Here is a 16,460-nt window from a genome sequence, read left to right on the forward strand (position 1 = left end):
GTCCCTGAACATATGTGGGACTGCACTGAATCATCTGGGACACACTTTACGCACCTGCATTAAACTGCATTAAACTTCCTTTTCACAGAGAATGCCAATTTTAATATATCCCCTGTCTTTGATTTCAGTTTTCCCATTTAAATATACGCTTAATCTAGTACGTACATATCCAATTATCTGTAGAATACTATAAGCAAGAATCCAAATTTAAGCCTTGGTTTTAAAAACTGATCCACATATTTAAACTTATTATGATCAAACACTGTGTAATTTTCTTTCTGTTATTATATCTGCAATGTACCCCAGTACATCGTATACCAAGTATAAATGCCTTTTTATCAAGGTGAGTGTATTTTGCAACACTTTCCACAGACAAAGGATGTTCATTTAACAATACAAAAGTGCGAGACGATACTATTTATTAGCAGAAGCGGCCTTAAATACACAAACAAAGTTTAGGATGTACAGTATTTACGTTACGGCAAAAAAGTTTACAGCTCCTGGTCTCAGTCTGAAACCAATCGATTCGTTTTGTTTAAATTAATAGCATTCTTGAAAAACTGGGCTTAACGCATGTGCGTAAAGCGTCGTAATAATAATCTGAGCAATCGAACAGGCTAATCAGGGACCCACTTTGCGCCATTATTGGACTTTCGTTTAGAAAATACTTCTTGAGCACGAACAATTCCCTAAATGCGGAAAGAGTCGTCCATGATTAGCCAGTAATTACACACGCAGAACAAGATGACACTTTCACTACATGCATTAAGGTTCATGTAGAGGCTTCATTTTGAAAAATGTGGGACCCCTAGCATTGAACTCAAATTTGACTAAAGGATGAGTGCCACATTGAAAATGTACATAAATGCTTTAAAAGATGTTTTTTTCCTTCAAACTGCTACCAATTTTGTACATCAAGGTATCATAACATCCCAAAATCAATCAAAATACAAAGCGATTTTAACACTAAAATATACATTATTTTCAAAAATCTGAATCATGTCTATTCCACGTATTTCGGCGGAAAATTAATAACAAGTAAACAATATCGACATTGACGAGGGCAAGTTACGCTTAAATAGTAAAACAAGTTAACATATCTAGAAATCAAACTCGAACACATGTCATTTCATCACCATGGGGCAGCCATTGTTAATTAATAAAATGAAAGAAACATGCTAAAAAACTGCACTCATCGCCTAATTGACATTCCAAACGGTTGACGATGACAAATGCATTGGATTGTAATTTTCCGTTGATGTTTGCAAACTGCACGATCAGACCTCATAAACACTCAAAGAATAACTATGTTAGAAGCATTTCACCAATGTTTACAATCGTTGTCGAATCACTGTCATATATTATTGCGCATAAAATAGTACGCTTAAAGACTGACAGAAGATGATAGTAACTCATTCATTCATCAGGTATACTATTATATTGAAATATAATAAAACATCGCTTTAACAATCTAAAAGTAAAAAAATTCTTTTAAAAAAGTTTTTAATAACAAAACTGAAAACAACGAAGTTGGATGGATATTCTGTGAGATGCACTTCGGCTCCAGAAAACAATACAAATAACTAAAAAAGACGTGTGGGGGACAATTTTCAGCTGGAAAATATTTGAAATATGGTAAGTGATGATATCTCTACGTGGTCATTTCTGTTATTTAGTCCGATCTCTTGCTGATAATGTTAATAGTCGTTTAACTAGTTGCCACCCCACTGTCAAAATAAGTACATGTGTTTTCTCAGGTATGTGTATACACATACCCGGTTTTCTCACCACTGCACGTGGTTTCGACCGATTTGTTTTGCACATTTTTCTACGGATCACAGCGATGGCCACGCTTTCAAAATGGGTTCAAGGAATCGAAATATAAAATCAATCTTTTTGCCATATCATGTTCCTTTACAATTTTTATGTCGTATGCAATCTATTTCAATTGAGATGGTTTAAAATTTGCAATTTGGTTGAGGTAAATAACAAAATTGTTAAGCCTTTGAAATAGAATTGTGACTCTTTATTATCCACCATACCTGGATTTTTAAAAAAGTAGTTACGTTTTAGTTATTTTTAGAACTTTGTTTAGGATATTTATCCCAAAAAGCAGTTGAATAAAAACTCATTTGTTGTTTTATGACAATAATTTTCTGTGAAATGTTGCTAACTTGACCTTGTATATGTATAAAGCTTTGTATTTATTCAACTTAAGGTAGTGCATATCCTTCCTAACTTTAGATTGAGATTAAATTAGTGTAAAAATGTATTGGTTTTAAACCATAATATGAATAAAGCACACAAATATTGAATGTCAAAATGTGTTTATGTTATTCTATCCGTCTTTAGCTTTAAAATGATATATAGTTTGACCATATTGTACCACATTCAATGAAGAAAACCCAAAGCGAATTTTTAATGAATTTTATCCCCCCCATGAACCTTAAGACCAGATTGCTTGTTAAAATAGTTTGTCTTTAGAACACATTAAAGTATTGTATCGTCTTTGATAAACAATTGTACGAATGTAATAATTTATACCACTGAAATACAGTTCTTAATAAAAAGCTGATCGAAGAGTATAACGACGAAGAAACGTGAAAAGCCAAGGTTGATGTTAACATAGCGTTAGTAGTCTAAGTAATCCTTATTGCATCTCTCATTGAGATCTCGAACGATCTTCTCTCACGTGCCGAAATCTCGCAAGTCATCTGGTATCACTATGACGATGTTGTTGATGTCATGCTCTTTGGATCCCTCAGGATGTAGTGGTTCCCCTAATTGTACAAATAAACATAATTGCAGTGCTTTGTGAAAAAAGGGTTTAATGCATGTGCAAAAAGTGTCATCCCAGATTAGCCTGTGCAGTCCACACAGGCTAATCAGGGACGACACTTTCCGCCGAAACTGAATTTTCTCTAAGAAGAGTATTTCTTTATAATAAAAATATCATAAAAGCGGAAAGTATCGTCACTGATAAGCCTGTGTGGACTGCACAAGCTAATCTGGGAAGAAACTTTACGCACATGCATTAAACCCCCTTTTTACAGAGCACGACCCATATGTAACATTTAATATGTCTCATTTGTCTATATTTTAAGCGTATACTCAACCAAACCGTAAAGCGTTTAATATCTAGACTTCAGATTTCCTACTTGCCCGTACAAATCGATAGCAACAATAATCAAAAAAGTTGTTAAATCGGTCGTTCAACAACAACAAAACAAATGTGTCCATCGTAGATATTAACTGCGTACTATGGAGTGCTCCGAGAGCCCGCAGTTGGTCGCAAAGGTCCGCAAGGCTTCGCTGTTACAGTCGTCTGGAAACCGAAGAGGTGAGTCCGTCGACCACCAGGCTAAAAATACATCAACAACGCCGGGTTTTAGCCAGTATTAAAAATGCCGGGGTGGGGGAGGGGAATTGCTGGTGAGGATGAAAAGAGGCAGTATGACCTTAAAGATGAACATTTGTCGATATTAAACTGTTTACATTGTAATTATTTCATAGAGTTGTTTACACTTATGTACACGAGCATAAATTACCTGCATGAACATTTTGTTGTATTGATACTCGTTTAATTTCTTGCAAGCCTAGAACTATTATCATATGACTCGCGTATGACATATGCCGCAAGCGAAGCTCCTGACAATACGAGTCGTGTTCTGAGAAAACTGGGCATAATGCATGTGCGTAAAGTGTCGTGTCAGATTATCCTGTGCAATCCGCACAGGCTAACAGGGACGACAGTTTCCGCTTTTATGACAATTTTTCTTTAAATGAAGTCTCTTCTTAGCATAATTCCAATTTAGGCGGAAAGTGTCGTCCCTTATTAGCCTGTGCGGACTACACATAGCCTGTGCGGACTGCACAGGATAATTTGGGACGACACTTTACGCACATGCATTATGCCCAGTTTTCTCAGAACGCGACTCATAGTGTGCGAATAGACAGGCTGGCCAGGAGCTTCGCTTGCCGTGGTCCGTTCATGAGACCACGGAGACTTGCTCGTTATACCGGACAGGTTTGCTCCTAACCAAACAACGCACACTGGTCATATATGACATAAACCCCATTTTCGCATGACGTTGCTTATATGATGCCCAGCAGTTGTCAAAGCGGATTTTAACAAATGTCGCCCCACAATCGTTCTATCAATATTCGACTTATATAAACTTATATAACAAAAAAAGAAAATTGAGTCTTAAAAGTAGCACTAATAGAAGCTAGAGAATAATCAGTAACAGCAGTAGTAGCAACAATAGCAGTAGCAGAAGCAGTAGCGGTTTTAGCACTAATTAAGTGAATGAATTGTAACACAAGTCTTACCTGTCACTACGGAGATCATAAGACCTATGACGAAGAGGAAAACCACAGCCTTGCTCATCTTTGTGGACTAACAGGCACGGACAGACAAGCAGTGGTTTAACTGAACATCAGTGTGATCAATTTATAAATCATTTCCTACATTTACAGCCAGTAACGGACATTCGCACTTAGGCTATTACAGGAGTATGCATGTTTTGCTTTTTCAAGTCCCACTATTTCAATTGACGCTAGAACGTGTCCTCGATCGTGTTTGATTAAAACCTACCTGCATTTATGTGTTCCCCAAAATGTACAGTTTTGTGTGAAGCATTCATATCAAAATTATAATATTTTTTAATATTCATCCAAAGTTTGAAATGTTCCATTTTGTCATTTTGTTATTTGAAAAATCAACATTTTATTGCTGTTAGTGAAAACCGAATTAAAACAACGTAGGCCTTAAATAGTTAACAACGTAAGTGCTGTACGGCCACATGTCTTTCGCAGGCGGCTAGATTTTTATTGAACAAGGATATAGGACTTGACCGGTTTGACAAGGGTCGGCGGATGTGTGTTTACTTAGTTTGCAAAACTAGAAATTAAATGTGCATATGCAATACCAAGAGACGTATTATTGTTCTATACTCTATAAAAAAATGTAATAGTTTTAAACATTATAAATAAATTAAAATAGTAGGAACTATTCAATATTTACATAATTATATTATCAATAAGTATATGATATTTTAGAGGTGTTGAATTGTTTTGCAAAAGCACAGAGACGAGAAAGCAGATTGGTTAATGTTTGGTCCCCATATTCAAACTATCTTCATATAAGTTGCGAGCAGAAATTTCAAATTGATTTTAAATTGTATGCATCGTTACGTTTGGATGGTTAACTGTCACAGTGGACAACGCTAAATGAAAACTGTTTACATGGTAACGTTCTATTATATCAGAGAGCTCTTGATGCCAATGGAACACTCAATGGGATAGTCGTCGAAGCAGGATGCGATCTTATGGGTTAAAATTGTATTGGACATGGGTAACACTATTTGAATGCCATATGTTCATTATTTAATTTAAATCTCGATAAATATCACATACATGTTTTTTTCTTTTTATAACTTTATAGTAGACATTATACAAAAGGAGGAATCATTTTTTGAATCCAGAAACTCTATCAGGAGATAGTTGTCTTGATTTTGTGAGTCGCGTTCTGAGAAAACTGGGCTTAATGCATGTGCGTTAAGTTTCGTCCTAGATTAGCCTGTGCAGTCCGCACAGGCTAACAAGGGACGACACTTTCCGCTTAAACTTGATTTTCGGCAAGGAGGGACTTCCTTGAAACTAAAAATACCATAAAAGCGGAAAGTGTCGTCCCTGATTAGCCTGTGCGGACTGCACAGGCTAATCTGGGATGACACTTTACGCACATGCATTAAGCCCAGTTTTCTCAGAACACGACTCTTATTAACAACTTTCATAACATAACACGCAGCATAAAAATATACTTATTTAACAGGGCTCGCCGTATTAGAACGGTCAATGCAAAGCATCGGGAATTAAAACCGGTTTGAAAATTAGCCGATCCGAATCAATTTCCTCCTGATTTTGAATAACACACAAACAGCACACTGACAACAACTGACAAATTATGTTTGATGAACAAAGACCATTAGACCTTATGTCTGATAAACAGAGACCATTATACCCTATGTTTGATAAACAGAGACCATTATACCCTATGTTTGATGAACAGAGACCATTGACCTTCTGTTTGATGAACAGACACCATTAGACCTTATGTTTGATGAACAGAGACCATTAGACCTTATGTTTGATAAACAGAGACCATTAGAACCGTATGCTTGATAAACAGAGACCATTAGACTCTATGTTCGATGAACAGAGACCATTAGACCTTATGTTTGATGAACAGAGACCATTAACCTTATGTTTTAATAAACCAGAGACCATTAGACTCTATTTTGATGAACAGAGACCATTAGACCTTAGTTGAGTAAAGAGACCCATTAGACCTTATGTGTTTCTCCTTCCCGGTATACGAAGCAGTCAACGCTATATCTTTTCCCCCATACCCCTGAGGTCTGAATAATGAATATCATATTTCGTTTTGGGCGACTATTTGCTTGCCTGAATCCAATTTTTCACGCTATTGTTGTTCATGTTGTAATTCCGTTGATATACGATGTCAAGGTAAGAAAGAAGTCAATCCTATTTATATAAGCCAGATTGTTTCGTTAGCCCAGCTTGTATGTAACATTCTCTGCTATCCTGTACAACGAGTACCTGATATCTACGGAGATCTTCTAAAGGCTGCCTAGCTCACAAGGGATACTATTGAAAAGACGTTGAAAAACATACATGCATAAAATACAGCAGATAATTATGTGACCGCGTCTCTTAAACCTAGGTTTATTGAATCTTCATATCTTAAAAACGCAGACAATAAGTATTTATTGAGGTATCAATAGTATCTAGGATGTGCGTCTTAACCTAAGAGATTTCTTTTCCCCGCGCATATCTGCCATTTAATGTTTAAAAATCACGTTTTTTGAGTACATAAAAAGGCACTCCATTTAATGTCTTTACAAGCCATTATAAACCATACGACGAAATACAAAAAGAGATAAATCTATCTGGATATCAATCTGAATACTTTTGCAACCGAATGCTTGTGGAAAAGCATTCTTCTTTTTCTTAAGTGGCTGTATGTTATATTGTGTCGTGTTGTTCAGTTATCTTCATAAAAAACATAGAACATTTCAAACTGTTCAATCTGTTCACGTAAACAATGCTTCATGGTTGTTTAATAAAAATCAACTGATAAATATATAACAGTATTTTGACGACAGCATTTTCAAGTATCATCCGCAATATAAATATTAAGTTGTTTTTAGGAATTCGCAACTAAAATTCGATTTTGTTTTCGATGCGTCAATCTTTGAACATGTCCCTTTAAGAAGTCGTTTGCACTAGGAAATATGTGGATGAGTAGTGATATTCGATATGTATTGAAGGAACTATTTTCTTAGTCTGCAGGCTACAGATCAGTAACTCGGTATATCAAATGACCCGCAAGCGGAAAACTGATGTGCTGTTTCCTGATAATGCAACTCCCGCTAATGGGTCATAATATAATTCTTTACGTGATCAATATCATTAGAGATGTTAACCGATTCGGGTGTAGCATTGTAGACCCTGTATTCTATGAAAATGAAAAGTAACACAAAAAGGTCCAACCAAAAATACAATCAAACAATTACAACAACCCATCTATTCAACATTGTACTCATTGATCGTGGTCAATATGTCATTGGTTGTATTCTTGCGCGTTTTGCATTTGTTTAGTGAGACCGTTACAGTGAACTCACTCAGGTACTCTTCAACAGATTAAACTCGCTTCAATATCGGTACCTAAATATTGTCAAACATAAAGGTCAGTGCCACGTTAATATTGGCGAACTATACTTTATCATACAGATTCACATAGTCACAGATGGTGTTATTAGTCATAATGCGGGATGGCTTGTATTGCATTTTTTGCATGAAACACACGTAAAATATAGCAGTCACGGTATGTATGTCAGTGCATCTTACACGATGACTGCTAAACGTAATACAATTCGTTAAACAAACGTATGATATAACACTCGGGGTAGGTGTTCCAGTGCAAAATACGCAGTGACCGCTAACTCTAATGATACTCTACACAAACGCAAATATAATCGTCTTTATGTACGGGGGCTATGACGTTTATCTTTGGAGCGGGATAACGAATGTAGGCGCGGTTTGACACTGGCGGCTACCTTCCGAAACAGCTAGATATATATCGAGACGCGTTCTGGGAAAACGGGGATTAATGTATGTGTGTGAGGCGCCCTTCAATATTATCATGTGCAGTCCGCACACATGCTAATCAGATACAATACATATCGCGTTAATGGTATTTTTCGCTGTAAAAAAGTATCTTCATATTAAAATCCAGTTTAGGCGGAAAGTGGCTGATTAGCATGTGTGGTTTGCAAACTCTAAGCTGAAACGACGCTTTCAACACATGAATTATGCCTAGTTTTCGCAGAGCGCGGCTCACACCATTACCGCTATGATATGCGCCCAATATTAAGAATACCAATAAGGATTCAATATGTTCGTCAGAAAACGTTTATTATAAACTTGATTAACCTTTATCGCGAATATTAACATCAAATAATCAAGCGCTGTACTTGAATGAGTCGCGTTATGAGAAAACTGGGCATAATGCTTGTGCTTAAAGTGTAGTCCCTGATTAGCCTGTGACGGCACTTTACGCACATGCATTATGCCCAGTTTTATCAAATTAATAAACAATTATTTGCATTTTTTGAAAAAGTACAAAACAATAATTAAACATCTAGTTCAACAGCGTAGAAAACGTTTTTCCATTTCCGCAAGATTGAAATTATACCGCTGGTTCAATATTGAATAATTTTCTACCTTTTTAAAGCTTATTACTTCCTTTAAATCTGTAATTGTTACCATAGACCGTAAAGGATGACCTTGACCTTGACCTTAACCACAATGTGTTTGTCAGAAACACAATGCCGCCTGTGTGTGTTTCAGAGTTTATTTACAGGTCCTACTGGCCTCTTCACGAGGTTACGGTAGCCCGACCTGCCCCTGTGACCTCTCAGGGGAAAAAGATTAATTTTAGAGCCAAAGTAGGTCAAATTTACCCCGGCTTCCCGGGTATTCGCCAAATACTTTAATTTTTAAAAGAGTTCCGTGCACGTTGGCCAATGAGACCTTAATGTGCTATCTACCTAAAGGTGGTGATGAGGTGCGGATCCCGCCGAATGTCCCCGCACATTACTAATATACAAGACACTCAACGCGACCCACATCCCAACACCACCCGGTACGTAAGACCCGGAACCACACACGTATCGCTCTCACACCCCCACTCATTACGGGTGGCGCGTTATGAGAGCGCCACGCCCGTGTGTTCCGGGTTCCTTGGTGGTGATCTGTGTATGGTTGTGTATAGTGTGTGGTATGTGATTGTGATGTCCAACCATGGAGCCCCCCAAAGCCCTACCCAGAGTCACCATCGTTCTTTCCTACCCGCCTGCCAAACATCCAGACCATGTATCAAGCTGGGATGTATTAATTTTGTAGTTATGTTGTATTTGCTATTATAATTGGATAGGTAAAGTAAATACATGATCTAAAAACGCCGTTGATATATCATATGATTTATTTATGTTTGATATTAATTTGTAAAACTCATAGTATTATAGATTATGTCCTGTATTCTAGCTTTCATTTACCCAAGTGTGGTTGTTGTGCTCTCCGCCCCATGAGAGGTGTTAGTGGGGGTTCGAGCAGGATACAGTAAACGCCCCGATTCCAGAGGCGCCCCTGGTTCTTTTAAGTTCCCGGTGTATAGCACCGATACACTGCATCCCCGTTTTACGTCCCTCGCGGAGGACATATTAGTACATAGTGTTAGTATTGGTACTTATATACATGTGTAGTTCTGCTGTCTTGTGTCATAACTTGCGGTAACGTGGGCTCTCTCTGTTGCTAGTTGGTATATAGTTTGGATGTCATTGCGAAGGGCAGGCTAGTTTTTGAAAGATCATGTATTTGATGATAGAAGAAGGGGACTATGTTTGTTTGATTGGGCCGAGATGACTAGTTCGTTGGGGGGCAGACAATCTCTTTGTAAATTCTTTCTTATTGATGTGTTAAGTGTCTTGTGAGACTGTGGTGCTGTAAGGGCCAGACTAGTTTTGATAGGTCATTTATTTGATGAAAGAAGAGAGAGGCTGAGTTTGAGTAAATTTGGTATTAGTGAGAGCGCACACGTTAGTGTTTCTGGTTATAAAAGCAAAGACAGCATTCCTATGTGTTTGTGTAATATGCCAGGTTAGTATCGTGGTCTGGTCTAGGGTATGTCGAGCTAAGGGTTCGATCCGGCTACATAGGAACATATAATGGTTAGTGTACAAATGAACTGCAAACAGTCATTCTTTTCAGTATCTTTCAAGAGGGACGGTATGTAGCGTCTCTCGCTGAGGACATATTAGTATATAGTGTTAGTATTGGTACATATACAGATCTGCTGCCTTGTGGCATATTTTATAGTAGCTTGGGCTCTCTCTGTTGCTATTTTGGGAAATGGTTGTATGTTGTTGTGAGGGTCAGACTAGATTTTTGACAGATCATGTACTAGATGATAGAAGAGAGGGACTGAGTGTGTGTAAATGGACCAAGATGACTATTTTGTTTTGTGGGCTTAGACAATTTCGAGATTTTCTTTCTTTTTTCTGAGGTGATTGCCTGTGGCACTGTGGTGTTGTGTGGGCCAGACTTTGTTTTTAATAGATCATTTATTTGATGATAGAAGAGATGGACTGTGGTCATGGTAGTTTGGTATTAGGAGAGTGAGCGCTTTACTGGTTCTGGTTAAGTATGATATCAGAGGCAGCAGTTCTATGTGTTATTGTGGCTATTACAATGGTTAGTAAATAAATGGACTGCAATAAGTTATTCTATCTATACACTGAGAAACAAATATACTTATTATCATCACTTTTCTTTTTTTGGTAATCTTGGGTGGGTCGTGTCGACAGAGCCACAGTGCGAGGGGGGGGGGGGGCGCCTCACCACCCCAGCCGACACGCTCCATCCAACATTTTTTAATATAATGCATATATAAAATACATGGTTGTGATATCTACATCTAAAGGGGTTGTACTGAAGGTTTCTCTATTGAGTTACCTGAGTGCGCACTTAATGCGGCTTCCGTCTCTGTGCGGAAGTGTAGTGTCTGCGTGCTTACCCCACTACCGTCGTCGTCGGCTGCTGCGTGCTGGGTGCAGCGGAAAATTTTTAAAATAACGAGGACCAGCACAGGGGGGGGGGGGGGGAGGGTCTCGCGGAACCCGGATACTGTTAGCCCGATTTTTTGGTTTACAAAGGGGGGGATTTTAGATTTGTCCATATCGTTACATAGTGGTTACAGATGTTCGTTTGTATTTTTATCAAGCGTACCTATCCGTCATTGATACTGATAGCGTGCCCTTAGGGTTAAATTGCGTTTATGTTCTACGGTCGCGGTTGTTAACGAGACAGGCGGCCGCTACATTTCATGATTTGGTTGACAGTTATATTCGGTACCGTAATCCCTTCCGTCGTTTTATTAAGAGAGTGTTGTTGTTGTTTTACTGGGTTATAATGTGTAGCTTGTCAGCCCTTGCCCATCCGTGGCGTCGTCACAGGGCACAGACCAGGGGGCCCCACTGACACACAGGTGTGACCCGTTGGCTATGCCCTGCGACGGAGTAACTATAGGTCGGTTGTCATATCCGCGTTATGCTCAGGCCGTGATAATACCGTAGGTTCACTCTGTGCGGGCCCGGGCGAGCGGCCCCCATTGACACACAGAAGTGACCAGTCATCCGTGCCCGCCCAGAGGGCCCCTTTATGGCTATAGTCCACGGACGGGGTCCGGCAGACAGGGTAAATGTTATGTAGTTACCTAGATGTGTTTTTAGTCCGGCACCGGGACGCGCTTTATTCGCAATTTTGAAAGTTACGCGACTTGTTTATACGCATATTTTTGCTATTTCGGATAAGCCTAAGGAAGATAATTTATGCAAGATGATTCTGGTTTGGTTAATATGCCCTACTGTATCGCTTTATTTTATAGATTAAGTGCAGGTATGAATCTAGTTTTAGCCTTAATTTTAACAGAAAGATTTTGTGACGCTAAATGGTTGAAGTTTCGAGCGTTTGTGGGGTATTTCCATTATATGTTTTATATTGCAAGGGAGGTAATTCTAAGCCGTTAATGTTCCAAAATGAGTCTTTTTTTTTCCTTTTATTTGTGTCTGTTTTCAAGTGGTGGGTTGAAAAATAAATTACTATTAGTATTAAGTAAAAATGGCTATTGGTACAGAAATAAGGTGTTCATATAATAGTTCGTTTAATGCGAATTGCCTTATATCTTGTTTTTGCAAGGGAGATAATTGAATTACGCAAAAAATAGTAAAAATTGTCCTTTCCGTACATATTTATGTTTGTATTGCAATATATATGGGAATTAAACCTTAAGTTACTATTAGTATGGGGACGAAGAGATATTGTTACGGATATATGATGTCTGTATAAAATCTTGGGATAAATCGATAGATATATATACTATTATAATATTTTCTCTCTTGCGGCGTCTCCCGCATCACCGCGGCGTCCCACTCGGGACTCCCGCTTTCAGCAGTCACAACGGTCTACGGTTTAATATTTAGGTTGTTAGGGAAGCAACTTATCTAGTGTATTTATATTGATATATTTATAATATTTAGATTGCTGTGTATTTAACCTGTAATATTTATATTTTATTTTAATAAGGCATACGCAGTGGAAGCTCGCTTAGCGGAGTATTTCAACTGTTTGTCTAATGTGCGATGTAATTAGTGTATTTATATTTTATTGAGATATCCCGTATCTCGCAAAAATTTAAAAACATGTCTTATAACGGATCCGATCTTGTTCGGCGGCATAAACAGTAGACGGCGATCAATTTTAACAGAGATATTGTTATATGCTGCTATTATACCTGCACTTAGTTCTAGTCTTTGGGCCGCGTGTTGAGGGCGAATGTTCGAAGGTGTCTGGGACACTGCATTTGGGGCACAGAACAGTTTCGTAGCTATCACCGTGTAACCTAGTCACCCCTAAGCGCATACGCGTATATGCCCTATCTTCTTGCTTAATGGGGCTATAGATATGGATCTTATGGCTGGGGTTAGTGATAAGTGGTAAATCATGCTCAGTGCAGTATTTTGACCATTTGTAGTCCTGTTCATTGTACGCTTTTTGGTTTATAATGGCAATAATTGCTGGGTTTTAGTTCAGAGAGTAGGCCGTCTTGGGATCCTAACTTGGCAAGTTTATCTGCGTATTCATTGCCCGGGATGCCTACATGACTAGGTATCCATATAAGTTTAAGAGATATGTTTTTATAAGTAAGTTTTGTTATACCTTTTAGAGCTGCGTATATCAAATCTGGTCGCGTTTTCGAGGATCCTGCGTGTAGTGTTTGCAATGCGCTAAGAGAGTCGGTTAAAATCGCGTAGTTTGTCTGTTCGTGCGTGTTAAGCGTGTTAAGCCACCTTACTGCGTCATTAATTATTGCTAGCTCGCAGGCAAATATGGAAAGTTCTTTTTAAGTTTTAATCTGTTGTGGTGGATAATGGCATTTTGAGGGTTGTATACTACGTACGCAGCGCCGGCTAATTTTAAATCCTCGTTTTTACTTCCGTCTGTGAAAATCTGTGTATACCCGCCGTATGTATTATTTATGTAATTTAAGGCTATGGTTGCGCTATTGGAGTCGATTTCGGATTTTTTAATCAGTGTTGATAGATGAAAGTCGATGTCAGGTTTTACTATTTCACTAAGGCTGTAGTAGGTAGGTGGTTGGAGTTCAATTTCGTTAATTTTATAGTATAAATTAAGCGCTCGGACATTTTGCGCGTACGGGTCTCCAATGCGACTTTTAGGTTTTCGGTAGGCCGGGTCTTCGGTGACCTTTGAGTTGATCGGTAGGTTGTTTTCCATAGGATTAGTGCGCGCGTAATACTTCATTTGATTTATTTGCCTTTGATGGTCCAGGTCAAGCATTCCACACTCGAGATGGATAAGAACGGTGCTTGTGGTTTTACGTGTGCCCGTGATTATTTTGAGTGCCGTGTTTTGGAAAACGTGTAGCTTTTTAAGTAGTTTATCGCTGGCTGAGTTATATGCTATGCTTCCGTAATTTATCTTTGCCCAGATAGTGGCTTTGTAAATACTCATCAGTGCTTTCTTGTCTGTGCCCCAGTTATTTTTTGGATGCATTTGAGAAAATTAAGATCTTTCTGGCAGCGCACTGTTAATTTGAGGATGTGTTCTTCCCATGTTAGGTATTTATCAAATGTCATTCCTAGGAAAGTAATTTTGTCGAGGTACGGGAGCGTAGCGCCACATAGTGTTAATAGCGGAAGTTCTGTGATTTTTTTAGAAGTTGTTTTTGATGCGCGGTTAGAAAAAACAATTGCTTGAGTTTTAGAGGGATTAATTTGAAAGCCGTATGATGCACTCCAAGTTTTTATAGCAGTCAGGGCGTTTTGAATTTTATCAATTGCTAGTTTAGGCGACCATGAGGTAGTCCATATGGCACTGTCATCTACAAAGAGGGAAAGATCAATTAGGCCTGTTTTATTTTGTGCATTATGCTTATGAATCAAGCGTTCTAGCGAGTTCATTGTAACGGAGAATAATATGGGGGAGAGAACACTTCCCTGGGGGCAGCCGTTTGTTGTCTCGACCGTTTCGGAAGTCGCGTCATGTAGTCTTACTTTTATTTTCCGCGTTGTGAGGAAGGCTGCGAGCCATTTGAGCATGGTGCCCTCTATAACTAGTGTATGTAGCATAAGAATCGCATGTTCATTCCATAATTTATCGAACGCGGCAGTGAGATCTAAGAAAACGGCTGCTACCGATTGGCCTAGATTTTGAGCTCTTCTGATGTCGGCTTCGTGGCGCACTATATGGTGTTCGCACGAGTGGTGAGCTCTACACCCTGATTGATTTTTCGAAATTAGGTTGTGTTTTTCAAGATAAGCGCATAATCGGGGTTTAATCATTTTTTGCATTAGTTTTGTGAATGTTGATGTTAACGAGATCGGCCGGTATGAGGCTGGAGATTCTTTGGGTTTATTAGGTTTGAGGATCGGTATAATTGTTGCCTCATGCCATTCATCAGGGAGGGTGCCTTCGGCCCACGATTTATTGTATAAGGCGAGGAGCTCTTTTTTTTCAGAGAGAGGGAGTTGTTTCAGTATTTTGTAATGTATATTATCATCACCTGGCGCGCCATTTTTACAAGTCAGTAAGACTGTTTCTAGTTCGAATAAGCCAAAAGGCGAAATGTATTTGTGAGTTTTGGTCTGTGTATGAAATTCGAGCCATTCTGGAAATTCATTTTTAGTTTTAAGTTTTCGCGCAATGAAGGCTCGAGAGTAGCCTTCGTCGCTGCTTACCGTTTGGTAGTGGTGTACTAAGGCCGTAGCTTTATCTGCGTTTGTTACAAGTATTTCATTATTGATGCGGAATATCGGAGTTATAGGAGGCGGTCTGCCTTGCATACGGTGTACTTGAGACCAAAGTTCTTTGCTAGTGGTTTTATACGAAAGATTGTTACAGAACTCTTTCCAGCTATCTAGTTTTGCTTTTTTAATTACTTGTTTTACCGTAGCGCGGGCTTCTTTAAGTTTTTCATATTTGGGACCCGTTCTGATTCTGATGCATTTTTTCCTGCATTTTTCGCGGTATTTAATAGCGGTTTCACATTCCTCGTTCCACCAAGGTACAGAGCGTTTATTTTTTTTAGGTTTTTTGTTGGCTATGGGAATAGAATTGTCTAGCGCTGTCGTGAGTTTATTTAGATAGGAATGGAAGTGAGTGTTAGAGTCTGTATTATCTTCGTTGGGCAGAAATTCGTTATTGCATTGAACTTTAAAGTTATTCCATTGATCAAGTGTAGCCTTATGGATTTTCCACTTATGTTGTATTGACGGAAGGGTGTGTTCAATTTTCAGTTTTAAATTCACCACGATAGGGAGATGGTTGCTACCAAATGAATTGTCGAGTACATTGAAGTCGCTTATCGCTTGTAATTTAGCTGATATAAGGGCGAGATCGATCGCGCTGTCAGAATGACCGGCGCGGTCGGCAAGTCTCGTGACCTGTCCGTCGTTTAAGAAATTGAGGCTTGTGTTATTTAGTAATTTTAATAGATTTTCCGCATGATCATCACATCGTGGATCGCCCTCGGGGTTCCAGCAAGGGTGTTTGAGGTTAAAATCGCCAATGATAATATTGTTTTGTCTATGGTCTAAAGAGTGAAAATAATTTGAGTAGTTTTTGAGAGTATTTTCTACAGTTTGAGTGTATACACATTGGATACGAAAGGACAGGTTTTTATCGAGGTAGAGTGTGATAGCACACGACTCAATCGGGCAATCTTGGTTAATCTTGATTTCAGTAAATGGGATTCCCAATTTTACATATATAGCTACCCCCGTGGCCGTTGCCTT

The 16,460-nt window shown here is 38.7% G+C and overlaps 3 protein-coding genes across 6 annotated transcripts in view; 1 reads left to right on the top strand and 2 right to left on the bottom strand.

The window, feature by feature from the left end:
* LOC127867026 (uncharacterized) overlaps positions 1 to 16,460 on the bottom strand; it is a 259,849-nt gene that overhangs the window by 90,513 nt on the left and 152,876 nt on the right. Inside the window, exon 1 of one of the 4 annotated variants that reach the window (XM_052407958.1) lies at positions 4,333 to 4,514. The exons of 2 other annotated variants lie outside the window; for them this stretch is intronic. In XM_052407958.1, coding sequence (XP_052263918.1) covers positions 4,333 to 4,390 — 58 coding nt within the window. In that variant the 5' untranslated portion in view covers positions 4,391 to 4,514. Of the gene's footprint in view, positions 1 to 4,332; positions 4,515 to 16,460 lie in introns of those variants that run through there. One more of the 4 variants, XM_052407954.1, reaches the window with a different exon arrangement.
* Positions 1 to 16,460, bottom strand: part of LOC127867016 (uncharacterized) — a 489,213-nt gene that overhangs the window by 74,646 nt on the left and 398,107 nt on the right. The window lies entirely within an intron of this gene.
* LOC127867021 (uncharacterized) overlaps positions 1 to 16,460 on the top strand; it is a 443,681-nt gene that overhangs the window by 43,787 nt on the left and 383,434 nt on the right. The gene's annotated exons all lie outside the window — the stretch shown is intronic.

Source organism: Dreissena polymorpha, chromosome 2 (genome assembly GCF_020536995.1).
Source record: "Dreissena polymorpha isolate Duluth1 chromosome 2, UMN_Dpol_1.0, whole genome shotgun sequence".
NCBI lineage: Eukaryota > Metazoa > Mollusca > Bivalvia > Myida > Dreissenidae > Dreissena > Dreissena polymorpha.